At 39.5% G+C, this 19,338-nt stretch overlaps 1 protein-coding gene across 2 annotated transcripts in view; it reads left to right on the top strand.

Moving 5' to 3' along the window:
- The window catches only part of LOC126071552 (guanylate-binding protein 4-like), a 43,575-nt gene extending 24,487 nt beyond the window's left edge, over positions 1–19,088 (top strand). For both annotated transcript variants that reach the window (XM_049875737.1, XM_049875736.1), the window contains exons 6-13: positions 5,114–5,223; positions 5,425–5,621; positions 7,303–7,548; positions 8,621–8,901; positions 15,617–15,829; positions 16,765–16,867; positions 17,370–17,557; positions 18,469–19,088. In XM_049875737.1, the coding sequence (XP_049731694.1) occupies positions 5,114–5,223; positions 5,425–5,621; positions 7,303–7,548; positions 8,621–8,901; positions 15,617–15,829; positions 16,765–16,867; positions 17,370–17,557; positions 18,469–18,669 (1,539 nt within the window). In that variant the 3' untranslated portion in view covers positions 18,670–19,088. The remainder of the gene's footprint in view (positions 1–5,113; positions 5,224–5,424; positions 5,622–7,302; positions 7,549–8,620; positions 8,902–15,616; positions 15,830–16,764; positions 16,868–17,369; positions 17,558–18,468) is intronic.
- The last annotated feature ends 250 nt before the right edge of the window (positions 19,089–19,338 follow it).

Raw genomic sequence — 19,338 nt, 5'->3', positions numbered from 1 at the left:
TCTAAGTCAATTGGCAAAACAATTACATTATGAAAACATTCTGCATCCCACTTTGAAATGTGGCGTCTGGGGTCTTAAATGCTAACAAGCGGCCATCTAAGATGCATCAATTTGTCTCAACCCACCTGGAGCAAAGGAAAATGAAGAACACCAAGGTCACACAGCAACTAAGAGCCCAAGAGACAGAAAGGGCCACACGAACCAGAGACCTATATCATCCTGAGACCAGAAAAACTAGTTGGTGCCCGGCCACAATCGATGACTGCCCTGACAGGGAGCACAACAGAGAACCCCTGAGGGAGCAGGAGATCAGTGGGATGCAGACCCCAAATTCCCATAAAAAGACCAGACTTAATGGTCTGACTGAGACTAGAGGAATCCCGGCGGTCATGGTCCCCAAACCTTCTGTTGGCCCAGGACAGGAACCATTCCCAAAGACAACTCATCAGACATGAAAGGGACTGGACAGTGGGTAGGAGAGAGATTCTGATAAAGAGTGAGCTAATTATATCAGGTAGACATTTGAGACTGTGTTGGCACCTCCTGTCTGGAGGGGGGATGGGAGGATAGAGAGAGTTGGAAGCTGGCAAAATTATCACGAAAGGAGAGACTGGAAGGGTTGACTCATTAGGGGGAGAGCAAGTGGGAGTAAGGAGTAAGATGTATATAAACTTATATGTGACAGACTGACTGGATTTGTAAACGTTCACTTGAAGCTCAATAAAAGTTAAAAAAAAAAAAAAATTTCAAGATCTAGCCTGAAGTACAATGCTTTCAGTGATAGGGTAATATTCATACACCTACAAGGAAGACCAGTTAATACAACTATTATTCAAATTTATGCACTAACCACTAAGGCCAAAGATGAAGAAATTGAAGACTTTTACCAGCTTCTGCAGTCTGAAATTGATCGAACATGCAATTAGGATGCATTGATAATTACTGGTGATTGGAATGTGAAAGATGGAAACAAAGAAGGATCGGTAGTTGGAAAATATGGCCTTGATGATAGAAATGATGCCAGAGATCGCATGATAGAATTTTGCAAGACCAATGACTCCTTCACCGCAAATACCTTTTTTCACCAACATAAACGGCCACTATACACATGGACCTCACCAGATGGAATACACAAGAATCAAATTGACTACATCTGTGGAAAGAGACAATGGAAAAGCTCAATATCATCAATCAGAGCAAGACCAGGGGCCGACTGTGGAACAGACTGTCAATTGATCATATGCAAGTTCAAGATGAAACTGAAGAAAATTAGAACAAGTCCACGAGAACCAAAGTACAAACTTGAGCATATCCCACCTGAATTTAGAGACCATCAAAAGAATAGATTTGATGCATTGAACATTAATGTCTGAAGATCAGACGAGTCGTGGAATGACACCAAGGACATCATACATGAAGAAAGCAAGAGGTCATTAAAAAGACAGGAAAGAAAGAAAAGACCAAAATGGATGTCAGAAGAGACTCTGAAATTTGTTCTTGAATGTCGAGCAACTAAAGTAAGAGGAAGAAATGAAGAAGTAAAAGAACTGGACAGAAAATTCAAAGGGCAGTGTGAGAAGACAAAGTAAAGTATTAAAATGACACGTGCAAAGAGTTGGAGATAGAAAACCAAAAGGCAAGAACACGCTCGGTGTTTCTCAAGCTGAAAGAACTGACAAAAAAAATTCAAGCCTCAAGTTGCAATAGTGAAGGATTCTGTGGGGAAAATATTAAACGATGCAGGAAACATCAAAGAAGATGGAAGGAATAGAGAGTCATTACACCAAAAACAACTGGTCGACAGTCAACCATTTCAAGAGGTAGCATATGATCAGGAACTGATGTGGTGTTAAGGAAGAAGTCCAAGGAGACAGAATAGAAAGAAAGGCCTGGTAATCTACTTCTGAAAATTAGCAAATAAAAATATTATGGATGACAACAGAACATTGTCCAACTTGCTTGCTGAAGGCACTGGCAAAAATCAAGACTCCAGGAATTGACAGAATATCAATTGAGATGTTGCAACAAACGGATGCAGAACTGCGAGTGCTCACTCATCTATGCCAAGAAATTTGGAAGACAACTACCTGGCCAACTGACTGGGAGAGATCCATATTTATGCCTAGTCCCAAGAAAGGTGATCCAATCAAATATGGAAATTAGTGAACAATATAATACATATCACACACAAACAAAATTTTGCTGAAGATTATTCAAAAGCAGCTACAGCAGTATATCAACAGGGAACTGCCAGAAATTCAGGCTGGATTCAGAAGAGAGCATTGAACCAGAGATATCACTGCTGATGTCATATGGATCCCGGCTGAAAGCAGAGAATACCAGAAGAATGCTTTCTTGTGTTCTATTGACTATGCAAAGCCATTCGACTGTGTGGATCAAAAAAAATTATGGATAACATTGAGAAGAATGGGAATTCTGGAAGACTTAACTGTGCTCATTAGGAACCTGTACATAGGTCAACAGGCAGTTGTTCAGACAGAAAAAGGGGATACTGCATGGTTTAAAGTCAGGAAAGATGTGCATCAGGGTTGCATCCTTTCACCACACTTATTCAATTTGTATGAGAGCAAATAATCTGAGAAGCTGGACTATATGAAGAAGAATGGGGCATCAGGATTGGAGGAAGACTTAATAGCAATTTGCATTATGCAGATGACACAATCTTGTTTGCTGAAAGGGAAGAGGACTTGAAGCACTTACTAATGAAGGTCAAAGACCACAGCCTTCAGTATGGATTACACCTCAACACAGAGAAAAAAAAAAACTCCTCACAACTGGACCAATGAACAACATTATGATAAACTGAGAAAAGATTGAATTTGACAATGATTTCATTTTCCTTGAACCCGCGGTCAACAGCCATGGAAGCAGCAGTCAAGAAATCAAAAGATGCATTGCAACGGACAAATCTGCTGCAAAGGGCCTCTTTAAAGGGTTGAAGAGCAAAGATGTCATCTTGAAGACTAAGGTGCTCCTGACCCAAGCCATAGTATTTTCAATCGTATCATATGCATGCTAAAGCTGGACAACGAATAAGTAAGACCAAAGAAAAATTGACGCCTTTGAATTGTAATGTTGGCAAAGAATGTTGAATAGACCACGGACTGCCGAAAGAATGAACAAATCTCTCTTGGAAGAAGTACAACCAGAGTGCTCCATAGAAGCAAGGACGGAGAGACTGTGTCTCACATACTTTGAATATGTTGTCAGGAGTAATTGGTGCCTGGAAAAGGACATCATGCTTGGTAAAGTACAGGGTCAATGGAAAAGAGGAAGACCCTCAACGAGATGGATTGACACAGTGGCTGCAACAATGGGCTCAAGCATAACAACCATTGTGAGCATGGTGCAGACTAGACAGTTTTTCATTCTGTGGTACATAGGGTCGCTTTTAGAACTGACTCAATGGCACCTAACAACAACTACACCGGGAACATTCATAGAGTTTTTAGTGTAGGCTTCCGGGATTTTGATTTGAATTCTTAACCGACCTCTACAAAAGTATGAGCTTCACCTATGAAAAACATTGTAAATGGAATTATTTTATGTATTTTGTCTTTATAGTTTCTGGTGCAATCAATAATTTCTTCTCATTCTATATTAGTCTGAGTCTAAATTGAAAGTAGCAGCAGTAGATCTTTGGTTTCTATTCCTTAAAAAAAAAAAAAGGGTGGGATGGGGTGGCGGGAGGTTTAGAAACTCTGAATTTAAAAGTTCAGTTTTAAAGGTCTCAATAATCACCAAAGTACAACTAAGACGTACCCTAAACTTATTTCATTTTATCTAAATTGTAATTATTCAAGGAACCAAAACAAACCAAACATTAAATGACTAATTGCAGCAGGGATACCGTACATGACCTTAGAACTGGTGGTGTGACTTGGGTAGAATTTAATTCTATTAGTCTGGCCTTCAAATACCTTCTTGTCTTACCTTGAGTCTCATCTCCAACCTTGTCTTCCACTGCTACCTACCTACCTACCCACCAAAGCCAAATGCACTGCCATCAAGTTGATTCCGACTCGTAGCGACCCTATAGGACAGAGTAGAACTGCCCCAGTGAGTTTCAAAGGAGGGCCTGGTGGATTCAAACTGCCAACCACTGGATTCAAACTGCCAACCACTACGCCACCAGGGTTTCCCACCTACCTACAGCTTCAGTTACATAAAATAACTTTAAAACACCTTTAGAGAATCACACTTTCTAATATTCCTGACTTACCTTGTGTTAGTCCTTCCACCAGCATGATTCCCTTGACACTCTATGAACTCTTCCATGTTCAGCTATTTTCAACCTACTGCTGTCATTTCACAGAAAGACAGTCTCTTCTTGCAGTCTCTGAACTTACTGAGTCCTTGTTTTGGTTTATTTCACTTGCCACTTTTTCTTTTAGAGTCTAGGTTTTGGTTCCACTCTTGAAGTTATTATTTTATTTGCTGTTATGTTTTCATATGTATCGGCCCACCCATACTGTCATCTTGAGGGCAGAGACTATCTTATGGAACTTTGTATCCACACAACCAAATGCAGTGTCGGGCGTTTTGTAGACACTCAGTGAATACTTACCAAATTTAATGAAATAGTAGTGTATTTCTAATACAGTCCATGATAGATAAAATTTATACAAGGAACAACTACCCACTTATTACTGAAAACCTATTCAGTTCTAGGACTTGTATTATATATATTATGCATATTGACAGTGTCCTTCACTTCTTTTAATTACTGAAAAAAACCTGAGACCCTGAGAAAGGCCAATGTAAATACAAAAAATGGGATTCAAATTCAACATTCTCTTCGAAATTTGTGTTCTTAGACATATTATTCAGCAATTAAAAAAAAAATCCAAACCCAGTGCCATCCAGTTGATTTCGACTGACAGCGACCCCATAGGGTTTCCAAGTCTGGAAATCACTACAGAAGCAGACTGCTAAATCTCTCTCTCATGGAGCCTCTGGTGGTTTCAACCGCCAACCTTTTGGTTAGCAGTTGAGCACTTTAACCACTGAGCTACCAGGTCTAGTCAATAAACAACTGAATGAGTAAATAAAGAGTAGACTCCCAAGTCCCTTACTCTAATTTACTTTCTAGGCAGACCCTAAGAATGACTCGTGGATCTTTGCACTGGCCGTGCTCTTGAGCAGCACCTTTGTCTACAACAGCACGAAGACCATCGACAACCAGGCCTTGGAGCAACTGCAGTATCCTGCCAGAAACTGAACTACCATGTTTTATTGAGTTTATGGGAATGGCAACTGAGACAGTTTCTCCTTTTCTGTGGCCCACTGTTATGGTTGAAGAGGTGGGGATATAAGGCAGAAGTTAATGTTTATAAAATGTGTTTCTAAATGAACTGAGAGGTATTATATCAGCCACAACTCCTTCCTTAACTAAGTTCCTAGCTATGTGACTGAACTAACAGAGCTAATCAGAGCAAAATCCTCCTCCAGATCTGATGAAGTAGAGGATTCCACTGAGTTTGTGAGTTTCTTTCCAGATTTTGTGTGGGTTGTACGGGATTTCACCCTGGAGTTGGAGATAGATGGAAGCCCCATCACTGAAGATGAGTACCTGGAGGATGCCTTGAAGCTGATTCCAGGTATCAGAGCATGACCTGGGTGGTGAAAATTCATTAGGTGGTGGGATCAACTAAGCCCTGTCATCAGCACTTAACTTTAATTTTTATTTGAAACTCAATTAAGACTCATGCAAATGGTGACTGGCAATTTTTGAATGCTGATTGATGATTAGTTTTTATGGATTCCTCATCTAAGACATATTTGAGTTATGACAAACCACACGTACCACCATCTTTTTTTTTTTTCTGTACATCTTGTCGTTAGTGATCTGTACTACTTACAATGTTATAGCACTTAAGTTGCCGATGTTTTCATTGTCAGACATTCACTCACAGATATTCAATGTTATGATTTACTGTTCAAAACACTACTGTATAGCAAGCTATGAGAACTAAAAAATATAAATAAATTGGTATTCGTCTTACATCAGAACTGACTTACAATGGAGTCGTGGGAACAGAACCCTGGTAAGTCAGGGACTACGTGTACTTGAAAAACTCTAGTTGCTAGCATTTAAGCTTACTGAGGAAATTTCAGGCCCAATGCTGGGTTATTATTATATTATTTCAGATCAATTGATACCATATCATGAAAAAGAAGAAAATTTCAGATTGCATTCAGTGCTCTAGCTTCTTAAGTCGTACATGCTCATGTTCCTTTTTAAGTGCTAAAAAAGTGCTACATTTGTTTTACATTGAGAAAAATAGATCACCCTATTGGAAGTTAATAAACACCAAATCACAAAGCCGTATCTTTCGCAGAAAAGGTATTTATACCATAAGTGTTCCAGAAAAAAAAAAAAATTCAACGTACCCCCAGTAAGACATTCAAATCCTTCATTTTACCTTTCTCATGACTTCACTCTCTTCATTCTGACAACCTTACACATTATGTTACTATTTTAATATTAAAAATTACACAGATCTTACCTAAGAGGGTTGACAACTGTGGCATCTGGAAAGAATATCTATTTTTAATTTAGGCATTCATTTCATTCATTCTAGCAACAAGTATTTATTGAACAGATGATGTTTTCCACAAAATCACTCTATAGGGCACTGTCAACTCTGATTCAATCCGACGTAGAAAACTGGTGATGTGCCCAAGTTATATTAGTTTAACCGTACTTTTTGGAGGTTTCTACTGAAGGAATTCCTAAACATATTTATAGTATTTGTATTCTGGGGAGTATGACTTCTAAAAAATTTTTTTTTTTTTAATTACTGACTTGGGTATTATCTCTCTTATGCCTGATGCTTTCAAAAGCAGTATCTTACCCTTATTTCTGGTATTACTTTATTTTAAGGCCCACATTTAATTTCTGTCATGGAGACACTAGAATCAGAAAGGTACTGCTGACCAATTTTTCCATTAGGCAATCATTCCATAAACATTTATTAATTACTGTTCCACCGGAATCCCTACAAGTGCAGAGGAAACAACACAGAAGTTTCCTTACTTGAGAGCGATGCTTTCCCTTCCTCTCCAGAAGTACTTCCTCGTCTCTGCTCTGTACAGAAATGTATTTTTGCTGCCTTGGATAGATGGGCACAAGGTTGATTTGCCATCAGGCATTACATGATTGAATAAAAGGAGATATATAGGCAAGGGAACTGCAATGATGGGAAGATCATTAAAAGTTGACAGGACCCTTGCCTGAAGGCCGTCCCTTCAATGATTGCTCTTTTTCCACTTCTGCAGGCAGGAATCCCAAAATCCAAAATTCCAACCTGTCTAGAGAGTATATAAGGCATTTCTTCCCCAAAAGGAAGTGCTTTGTCTTTCACCAGCCTACAAGTGACCATAATCTCTTACGCCAGATTGGAGGAGTGCCAGAAGAAAAGCTGGATTTTAATTTCCAGGTGAAATTAAAAGAATTCTGTTCCTATATCTTGGACCATGCAGAGACCAAGACCCTGAGAGAGGGAATCGTCATTACTGGCAATCGTGAGTCACCTTTGTCACAAAGCAAGTCTCTGTTGATCAGTGTGTGTGAAGCTGTCATTGTTTGGTGGGTTTGTCAGTAATGTTATTTGCATCTGTATGTGAATGCGGAGAAGCACATGTTCGTGCCACACGTTGAAATGTGTGTTTCTTAAAGTCCCCATGAGCGCGTGTTCCACAAAGCCTAATAGATAAAAAGCCTGCTGGCTTAATGGTTCAGAGCTGGGCTGCTTACGAAAAAGCTTGGCACTTCAAATCCACCAGTCACTCCTTGGAAACGGTGTGGGGCATTTCTACTCTGTCCTGTAGGGTTGTAGGAGTCGAAGCAGACTTGACTGCACCTAACAACAACAATGTATCTGCAGATCCAAATCCACCAATTATAAAAAGACAAAATGGTACTGGAGAGAGAATGTCTATGTTGTGAGGAGAAGTCCTATGTGATACATAAGTGTAGAAAATATATATTTTGAATTTAAGCCAGTCAGAAAATAAGTAGCAGGTCATGAATCTCTGCATACCACCTGAGACTTCCAGAAACAAAATTAAATATAATCTTATGTACCGGGCTGTTTTCATGGCCCTGTGACCTGTGCAGTCACATAGTACCCCATTGTCAGGAGAGCCCAAAGTCAGAAGGACCTATGCTTAGTGTGTTGCTTTGGGCCACCATCATCAAATTCTTGATTTTTTTTTTTTCACAATGGGTTCCACATTTTCATTTTGTACTTAGACACACAAAATATGGAGCTAGTCTTATTCATGTACTTGATTTCACCTATCTAATCTACTCCTTTTTATTTTATTTGATGGGAAAATATATTTTCAGGGTAGCCCTGAGTATATTGACTGTGATCAGTAATTTTAATTATAATGTGATGAATGGGAAAACAAAAATGAACGAGTGGACAGGAAAACAATGATGTTTTTAGATGGAAATGCATTCACAAAGAAGAAAATAAATGAAAGTTCATTGTCTTCAGTGCTTTTGTGATTTTCTCAGTGCAAATTCCTAAAGCTTGTAAACCATTGGGTAAGAACTCGATTTTATACATAAATTTCCTGTCTCAAGCAGGGCTGGGGACTCTGGTGGAGACCTATGTGGATGCCATCAACAGTGGAGCAGTGCCTTGTTTAGAGAACGCAGTGACAACTCTGGCCCAACGTGAGAACTCAGCAGCCGTGCAGAAGGCAGCTGACCACTACAGCAAGCAGATGGCCCAGCGCTTGAGGCTCCCCACAGACACACTCCAGGAACTGCTAGATATGCACGCGGCCTGTGAGAGGGAAGCCATTGCACTCTTCATGGAGCACTCCTTCAAGGATGACAAGAGGGAATTCCAGAAGAATCTCGTGGTACTGTGTCTTAATATTTATCCTGCCTTATTCCTGCCCTTCTGAAATGATGCCTGGAGTCCACCTTTGACCCCATGGCTCATATCCTTCTCATGGTAGGAGGAGCCTGGATTCTTGTGAGTGACAGGGCTCTGCAGGACTGCAGTTCACTTTTTTCCCTAAAGATGGGCACTTTATTAGCTCCAATTACTACAAACAAATTATCACAAACATAGCTGTAAAGCAACACACATTATTAACTCAGGGTTCTGTACAGTAGAGTCCATACCAGCTGGCTCAGTTTTCTGCTCAGTGTTTCACAAGCTGAAAATGAGTTGTCAGAGGAGCTGCATTCTCATCTGGAGGCTCTGGGGAGCCACTAAACTCATCCGAATTGTTGGCTGAATCCATATCTGCGCTGTTGTAGAACCGATGTTCCCATTCTTTGAATGACCGTTAGCTGGGGGGTGGGGCAGGCACTCTTAGGTACTAGAGGCTACTTTGGAAACTTTCCATGTACCCTCCTCCACAGTCAAGCCAGCAAAGGTATATCACATCCGCCTTTTATTTCTGCTATCTCTGACTTCCTCTTCTGCCACCAGCTGGAGAAAAGTTTCTGCTTTTAAAGGGTTCATGTGACTAGGAAATGGCCATCTTGGTAATTTGCACTCCTTAAAGTCAACATGTTTCATACAACATGACCTAATGACAGGAGTAAAATCCATCATATTCTCCGGCTGAAGGGCTATGTAGGATGTGAACACAACAGGACAGAGAATTTGATAAAAAGCTTATTTCTTCTTACTACAGGAACTTTCTCTGAAATTCTTTTAGTCTGTGTTTCACTACTGTAAAGTGAAAAAAAAGAGAAAAAATTCTTAGTTCGTATTGAGGAAAACCAGCTGGATTTTAATTTACGGATGGAAGGAAAAAGTTTGTGTTTGTATATATTCCCACACTAAAACCTTCACTGAAAGAAATCATGAAGGGTTCCAAACTTGGTTCAGAGTACACTGATGTCATTACTGGGCGAGTTGCTATATATATATATATATATATATTTTTTTTTTTTTTTTTTCATCCATACCAAGTCAGGTTCCCTAGGAAGCTTTACTTCCACCACAGTCAACTCTCTGTCGCTTATTTTTGATGGTGAGGTCACTGTTAATCATATTATGTAGCTGTCGTTGTTAGGTGCCAATGAGTCAATTCTGACCCATACTGACTTTACATGCAACAGAACAAAACACTGCCCTGTCCTGAACCATCTCCATAATCATGGCTAAATTTGAGCCCATTGTTACACCCAACACATTGAAGGACTTCCTCTTTTTTTGCTGACCCTCTGCTTTACCAAGGATTATGTGCTTCTCAGGGGGCTGTTCCCACCTGATAACATGTCCGACCGCATGAGGCAAAGCCTAGCCATCCTCATTTCTAAGGAGCATCCTGGCTGTACTTTTCCAAGACAAATTTGTTCATTCTGCTGGCAGTCCCTGGTATATTCAATAGTCTGTACTTTATTTCCGTCTTCTTTATTCATTGTCTAGCCTTCGCATGCATATAAGATGATGAAAATGCCATGGCTTGTGTCAGGTGCGCCTTAACCCAAAAGGTGATATTTTTGCTTTTTAATTTTTTAAAGAGACCTTTTGCAGCATATTTGCTCAATGCAATACGTCGTTTGGTTTCTGAACTGCTGATTCCACGGGTGTTGATTGTGTATCCAAGTAAAATGAAATCTTTGACAACATCAATATTTTCTCCATTTATCATAATGTTGCTTATAGATCCCATTGTGAGAATCTTTGTTTTCTTTATGTTGGAGTGTAATCCATAATGGAGGGTTGATTAATTAATCTTCATCAGTAAGTGCTTCAAGTCCTCTTCACTTTCGGCAAGCAAAATTGTGTCATCTGCATATCACAGGTTGTTAATGGGTCTTCCTCCAATCCTGATACCATGTTCCTCTTCAGACAGTCCAGCTTCTCAGATTATCTGCTCACCATACAGATTGAATAAGTATGGTGAAAGGATACGACCCTGACACACCTTTCCTGATTTTAAACCATGCGGTATCCCCTCATTCTCTTCGAACAATTGCCTCTTGGTCTATGTACAGGTTCTGCATGAGCACAACTAAGTGTTCTGGATTTCCCGTTCTTCTCAATGTTATCCATAATTTCTTATGATCTACAAAGTTGAATTCCTTTGCATAGTCAAATAAACATCTTTCTGTTATTCTCTGCTTTAAGCCAAGATCTATTTGACATCAGCCACGATATTCCTCGTTCCATGTCCTCTTCTGAATCCAGCTTGAATTTCCGGCACTTTCCTGTCAATGTACTCCTGCAACTGTTTTTCAGTTATCATCAGCATAATTTTACTTGCATGTGGTATTAATGATGTTGTTATTTTTAGTTGCCATCAATTTGGTTCTGACTCATACAAACCTTATGTGTAAAACAACAAAACATTGTAGTCCTGCGCTGTCCTCAAAATCATTGCTATCCTTGAGCCCGTCTTTGCAGACAGTGGATCTATCCATCTCATTGAGGAACCTCTCCTTTTTTGCTGACCATCTACTTTTCCCAGGATGATATCCTTCTCTAAGGACTGGTCCCTTCTGAAACATATCCAAAGTACATGAGACAAAGTCTAGCCATTCTTGGTTCTAAGGAGAATTCTACCTATAATTCTTCCAAAACAGATTTGTTCATTCTTCTGATAGTATATTCAATATTCTTCACCAACACCATAATACAAATGCATCAATTCTTCTTTGGTCTTCCTCATTCATTATCTAGCTTTTGCATGCATATGACGTGATTGAAAATACCATGGCTTGGGTAAGGCTCACCTTAATCCTCAAAGTGACAACTTTGTTTCTTAAAAATTTAATGAGGTCTTCAATGGAAAAGAATTGAGAACCCAGATATAAATCCATCCACATATGAGCAGCTGATATTTGACAAAGGCCCAGTGTCAGTTAATTGGGGAAAAGATAGTTTTTTTAACAAATGGTGCTGGCATAACTGGATATCCATTTGCAAAAAAATGAAACAGGACCCATACCTCACACCATGCACAAAAACTAACTCCAAGTGGATCAAAGACATAAACATAAAGTCTAAAACGATAAAGATCATGGAAGAAAAAATAGGGACAACCTTAGGAGCCCTAATACAAGGCATAAACAGAATACAAAACATTACCAAAAATGACGAAGAGAAACCACATCACTGGGAGCTCATAAAAATCAAACACCTATACTCATCTAAAGACTTCACCAAAAGAGTAAAAAGACCACCTACAGATTGGGAAAGAATTTTCAGCTATGACATCTCCAACTAGCGCCTGATCTCTCAAATCTATATGATTCTGTCAAAACTCAACTACAAAAAGACAAACAACCCAATCAAGAATTGGCCAAGGATATGAACACACACTTCACTAAAGAAGATATTCAGGCAGCTAACAGATGCATGAGAAAATGCTCTGGATCATTAGCCATTAGAGAAATGCAAATTAAAACTAAGATGAGATTCCATCTCACTCCAACAAGGCTGGCATTAATCCAAAAAAACACAAAATAATAAATGTTGGAGAGGCTGCGGAGAGATTGGAACTCTTATACACTGCTGGTGGGAATGTAAAATGGTACAACCACTTTGGAAATCTATCTGGTGTTATCTTAAACAGTTAGAAATAGAACTACCATACAACCCAGAGATCCCACTCCTCGGAATATACACTAGAGAAATAAGAGCCTTCACACAAACAGATACATGCACACCCATGTTTATTGCAGCCCTGTTTACAATAGCAAAAAGCTGGAAGCAACCAAGGTGTCCATCAACGGATGAACGGGTAAATAAATTGTGGTATATTCACACAATGGAATACTACGCATCGATAAAGAACAGTGACGAATCTCTGGAACATTTCATAACATGGAGGAACCTGGAAGACATTATGCTGAGCGAAATTAGTCAGAGGCAAAAGGACAAATATTGTATAAGACCACTATTATAAGGTCTTGAGAAATAGTATAAACTGAGAAGAACACATACTTTTGTGGTTACGAGGGGGAGAGGGAGGGAGGGTGGGAGAGGGCTTTTTACTGATTAGTTAGTAGATAAGAACTGCTTTAGGTGAAGGGAAGGACAATACTCAATACATGGAAGGTCAGCTCAGTTGGACTGGACCAAAAGCAAAGAAGTTTCCGGGATAAAATGAATGCTTCAAAGGTCAGCAGAGCAAGGGCGGGGGTTTGGGGACCACGGTTTGAGGGGACTTCTAAGTCAATTGGCAAAATAATTCTATTATGAAAACATTCTGCATCCCACTTTGAAATGTGGCGTCTGGGGTCTTAAATGCTAACAAGCGGCCATCTAAGATGTATCAATTGGTCTCAACCCACCTGGAGCAAGGGAGAATGAAGAACACCAAGGTCACACGACAACTAAGAGCCCAAGAGACAGAAAGGGCCACATGAACCAGAGACCTACATCATCCTGAGACCAGAAGAACTAGTTGGTGCCCCGCCACAATCAATGACTGCCCTGACAGGGAGCACATCAGAGAACCCCTGAGGGAGCAGGAGATCAGTGGAATGCAGACCCTAAATTCTCACAAAAAGACCAGACTTAATGGTCTGACTGAGACTAGAGGAATCCCGGCGGTCATGGTCCCCAAACCTTCTGTTGGCCCAGGACAGGAACCATTCCCAAAGACAACTCATCAGACATGAAAGGGACTGGACAGTGGGTAGGAGAGAGATTCTGATGAAGAGTGAGCTATTTGTATCCGGTGGACACTTGAGACTGCGTTGGCATCTCCTGTCTGGAGGGGGGATGGGAGGATAGAGAGAGTTGGAAGCTGGCCAAATTGTCACGAAAGGAGAGACTGGAAGGGCTGACTCATTAGGGGGAGAGCAAGTGGGAGTACGGAGTAAGGTGTATATAAACTTATATGTGACAGTTTGACTTGATTTGTAAACGTTCACTTGAAGCTCAATAAAAGTTAATAAAAAAAAAAAGTTAATGAGGTCTTTTGCAGCAGATTTGCCCGATGCAATACATAAGTTAATTCCTTGACTGCTGCTGCCTCCATGGTCATTGATTGTGGATACAAGTAAAACGATATCTTTGATAACTTCAATCTTTTCTCCATTTATCATGATATTGCTTATTGGTCCAATGGTGAGAATTTTGTTTTCTTTATGTTGAGGTGTAATCCACACTGAAGGCTGTAGTCTTTGATCTTCAACAGTAAGTGCTCCAAGTCCTCTTCACTTTCAGCAGGCAAGGTTGTGTTATCTGCATGTCACGGGTTGTTAATGAGTCTTCCTCCAATACTAATCCCACATTCTTCTTCACATATTCCAACTTCTCAGATTGTTTACTCAGCATACAGACCGAATAAGTATGGTGAAAGGACACCACCCTGATGAACAACTTTCCATATCTTAAACTATACGGTATCCCCTTGTCGTGTTCGAACAACTGCCCCTTGGTCTACGTATAGGTTCTTCTTGAGCATAATTAAGTGTTCTGAAATTCCCATTCTTCACAATGTTACCCATAATTTGTTCTGATCCACACAGTAAAATATTTTTGCACAGTCAATAAAACACAGGTTAAACATCTTTCTGGTATTCTGTGCTTTCAGCCATGATCCATCTGATATCAGCAATGATATCTTTTTTGTTCTATGACCTCTTCTGAATCTGGCTTGAATTTCTGGCAGCTGCCTTTTGATTTACTCCTGCAACTGCTTTTGAATTATCATTAGCAATATTTTACTTGTGTGTGATATTAATTGTATTGTTTGATAATTTCCTTTTTCTGTTGGATGATCTTTCATTGGAATGGGCACAAATATGGATCTCTTCCAGTCAGTTAGCCAGGTAACTGTCTTCCAAATTTCTTGGCATAGATGAGTGCGCAGTTCCACCATTGCATCCATTTGTTGAAATATCTCAACTGATATTCTGTCAATTTCTAGAACCCTGTTTTTCACCAACGCCTTCAGTGCAGCTTGTACTCCTTCCTTCAGTACCATTGGTTCTTGATCATATGCTGCCTCCTGAAACAGCTGAACATCAGCCAATTCTTTTCGGTACACTGACTCTGGGTATTCCTTCTGTGTTCTTTTGATGCTTCCTACGTTGTTCAATGTTTTACCCATAGAACCTTTCAACGTTACAACTTTTGGCTTGAATTTTTGTTAGTTCTTTCTGTGTGAGGAATGCTAAGTGTGTTCTTCCCTCTGGTTTTCTAACTCCAAGTCTTGCACATTTCATTATAATACATTATTTTATTTTGTACAGCAGCTATTTGAAATCTTCTGCGCAGCTCTTTTACTCCATCTTTATGTTAGTATTTGAAATGCCAGTTACTTAGCCCCCAGCATTACAGCAACATTCAAGCCATCACAGTACTACCAACTGTCAGAGGAGTGGTGGAATCATACCATAGCTTAAAAAAATCATGGAGTTGACCACACCCACCATTTTACATATGATGAACCTAATCCCAAAAGAGTTAAGGATGTTCAAAAGATCTCACAGAGAATTAGTCAAAACTGGAAGTACCACATGTCTTCTGATCCTATCCTTTCCATGTCCTGCTCCACTGTGAAGCTGTCAGGCTGCTTTTTTCCAAGAAGTCCACAATTGGATAATCCTGAGTAACAGCATCCTTCCATTGTATTTCTCTACATTTCCCTGCAGGAAACCATAAAGAAAAAGAAGGAGGATTTCACAATGCAGAATGAAGAGGCATCTGACAAATACTGCCAGGCTGTTCTTAAGCAGCTTTCTGAGCCCCTGATAGAAAGTATTTCAAGAAGAACTTTTTCTGTTCCTGGAGGATACAGTCTCTACTTAGAAGTAAAGAAGAAGATTGAGCAGGACTATGCCCAAGTGCCCAGGAAAGGAGTTAAGGTGAGGAATAAAAGGACGGAAGGAAGTCCAGCCAAGTTGAGGTTTAGAGTCTTTGTCTCGCCTTCTGAAAATCTAAGAGGACTATATCTGTTGGAGAGACAAAGCAGAGCACAGGGATATCTCACCACCTTCAGTTTTTATATCTACAATTAGGTTCTCTTGAAGAGACAAGAATATTTTCTCCCAAGGAAAGGAATTAGAATCAGGAATCAAAATGAAAGAGAACATTTCTTTCATTATCCTGCAACGTGAGAGTTTTTGTTCTAAATACAGGTGATATAAAGATTGAGTTCAATTTTGTTTGTAAGGTATTTATATTACCTAAAATAAAGACAAATGTATAGTCAATTAAATACAGTGCACTAGGAGTTATCATACTGCCATGCACAGAATAGGATAATAATGATGATGGTGATAGTCAACACATATAGAGCACTCTATTTCTTTAGCAGTCATGGTCTTAGGTGCTTTGTTGTATTATCAAGTTGTCTAAGGTCCAACAACCAGCAGGTGATACAGCTGGTAGGGCAGTACATAGTACTTAGTGTCCTTTAGAATTTGGGAAGGTGGCTTAGGAAAGCTTTCTGGAAAAGGAGATAGGAGGTACAAGATGAAGTATCAATAGATGTTATCCCGGTTCATAATGGGTTGTTAGCATTGAAGCAGAAAATACAGTACGCAAAAATATGAAAACACAAGAGGTTATGTGTTTATATAGCTGTAAACTTGGAGAGGAGGCTTGAGAGATAGGAAGTAGGCTATAATGGAGGGTTTTCATGTCTCACAAATGCACATGAAATTTATACTGTGGTTACAGAAAGAAAGGAAGTAGGGGATCCTAAATAGCTTGAAAGGTTTACAGAGTCATGCCTGGGGTTTTATCCAACAATAATTTACAACAAAAGACTATACTTTGGCTCCTTTTTGTTCCTCAGGCAAATGAGATTCTCCTGAGCTTCCTGCAGCGTCAAGTGCCAATAGAGGAATCCATATTGCAGTCAGATAGAGCCGTCTCTGATGCAGAGAAGGCCAAAGCAGGTATGCAGGCCGTGTTCAGTCACAGTAGGGTGGGGAGGCTCCTGCAATTCCCTGTGACAGATCGGAAAAGAAGAGCTTCCTGAAACAGTAAGATGTCTCTGCTTCTGCAGAACATACACTCTGCTCAACCTGAAAATAATGAAGGGAGTTGTGGTTGTACGTCCAGCCAGACAGGCAGTGCCTTTCCCATCACATTCTGAAAAGTGTCCTTTATGGTGTGGATATTGGGAGAATTGAGAGATGTCAAACCCTCCCTTCAATTTAGCGTCTCTGATACAGAATAAAAGAAAAAAACAGAGCACAAACCAAAAAAAAACAAACCCGTTGCCGTCGAGTTGATCCCAGCTCATAGCGATCCTCTAGTACTTAGTAAAACTGCCCCGTAGGGTTTCCAAGGAGCAGCTGGTGGACTTGAACTACCCACCTTTTGGTCAGCAGCCAAGCTCTTAACCACTGTGCCACCCTATTTTTTTCTTTCCTTTTTAAAACCTTTGTGGAACAGTGTTGAAGGCGAGGATAGAGGAAGCTGAGAAGAATCAGGAGATGCTAAAAGGTGAATATCAGAATCAGCAGATAAAGGACCTACAGAGGAGCTTTGAGGAAAACATGAAGCAATTAGCAAGGAAAACACAGAGGGAAACAGAAAGCTCTCTGAAAATGCTGAAAAAGATGTTGGAGCATAAGCTGAAGGTAAGTCTCTCCTGGGCCCGGGCAGTGCGTGACAAGCAGTGCTCTGGTACATCAGAAAGGGGAGAGTCAAAATTTGAAACAAATTTATGAGCCTAAAGAAATGTAAACATCATATGATTCAATAAAACAACAAATCCATTCGGATCCAGCTGAAGTCATAAAATCCACAAGACTGTGCATCTTCTCTAGTGTTAGGCTTTGGAGAGAATGAATAACATCTCCCAGGTCTTTGGGCTGCTATTTGTGTTGATTATAGGATGGTCTTATCGTGCCCCAGTTGAATATGATCTTGGGCCTCTCATCCTATAGTCCTTAGTATTCTTAGCGGTACATCAAAGAAACCTAAAATAGATCCATCTAGTCCTGAAAGTACCTGATTTGGCCTCATATGAAATGCAAGAGTCCTAAAGCTCTAACACTGGTTGCATTTGTTTCCCAATCTGCCTGAGTCACCCTGTAAAGCACAGAGGAAAATTTTTTCCTTGTCACAACATACAGGTTGATAATGAGTGTTATCTATAGGGTCAGCAATTCCCATTATTTATTAGATATGTGTAGCATGCTCCCTTGGGTGAAACTGAAAATTAAGTCCTATCAACCTACATTCCATCTGAAAGGGCATCATTTGGGCTGGAACTCATTATGGGAATCATTTTCAGGCCTGACCGAACTTTGACCTCTCCTCATTTTAATTGAGATATTCCTGAGAGAATCTTAGGTTGGTATAGACTATGGATACTCTGACTATCCAGGTCCAAATGTATGGAGAATTGGACAGATTCATCAAAGAGCCCTCTATGGTGGTAGAAAAATAGACACAACGTGCTTGTACCCAATGAGGTTGTTAACCTGACACAACCGGGACGCTTCAAAACTGGAGATTTTAAAAATGTATCCTTGCCTCTTTATAGTTGCACGGAGAGCTGCTGGATGAAGGATGTACAAAGCAACCTGAGATGTTAAACAAACAGATAAATGAACTACGAGAAGAGATTAAAACAACAAAGAAAAATAAATTCTTCAGGATTTTAGAGGTACTTGCTGCTGCTGCGCCAACATTACAGGCAGCACTAAGTCTGCTGTCACTTGCACTAAAACTTGTCTTGCCTTAGAATTCTTGTTAAGGAAATTATACAACGAAGATTCTTTTGTTTATGTTGTGACTCATTTTTGAAGTATATATGTCATGTGAGTTTCATTTAACAAAAGTTTAAAAATAAAAAGTAATTTCTAGACAATATAAGAGACTACCATAAACAAAGACAAAATTAAAATAGAATAAATTTAAAGAAATGAGAAAAAACAAATTAGAAGGTGTAATAGAAGCGAATATCAAATTTGCAATACCATCAAAACAAAAAAAAATATGGTGGAATATAATTACCAAGAAGAATGTACAATTACTATGAAGAAATATTTAAAATGTTACTAAAGGATACAAAAACTAATAAAATGGACAAAATAGTAATGTCAATATGCTATAAGTCAACATATACACTTAGCATGATTCAAATAAATATATCACACCTTTTTTTGGAAGTAGACCAATTTATTTTAAAGTTTGTAGGGAAAACCACAAACAAAAATATCCAATGCAATTTGGAAAAAAATGAGGGGGGACCAGCTCTAACCATACATTAAAACATCTCTACAATTAGCGCATTTTTTTTACAATTAGCGCAGTAGTGCTGGTATCTTAATACTCAAACAGCAATATAACAGACTTGAAAGTCTAGAAATCAATGCAAAGTCATACAGAAATTTAGTGTATGATAAATTTA

The sequence above is a fragment of the Elephas maximus genome, chromosome 3 (genome assembly GCF_024166365.1).
Source record: "Elephas maximus indicus isolate mEleMax1 chromosome 3, mEleMax1 primary haplotype, whole genome shotgun sequence".
Classification (NCBI taxonomy): Eukaryota; Metazoa; Chordata; class Mammalia; order Proboscidea; family Elephantidae; genus Elephas; species Elephas maximus.
Note: the sequence above shows the minus strand (reverse complement) of the source record. Positions and strands in the feature narration are given on the sequence as shown.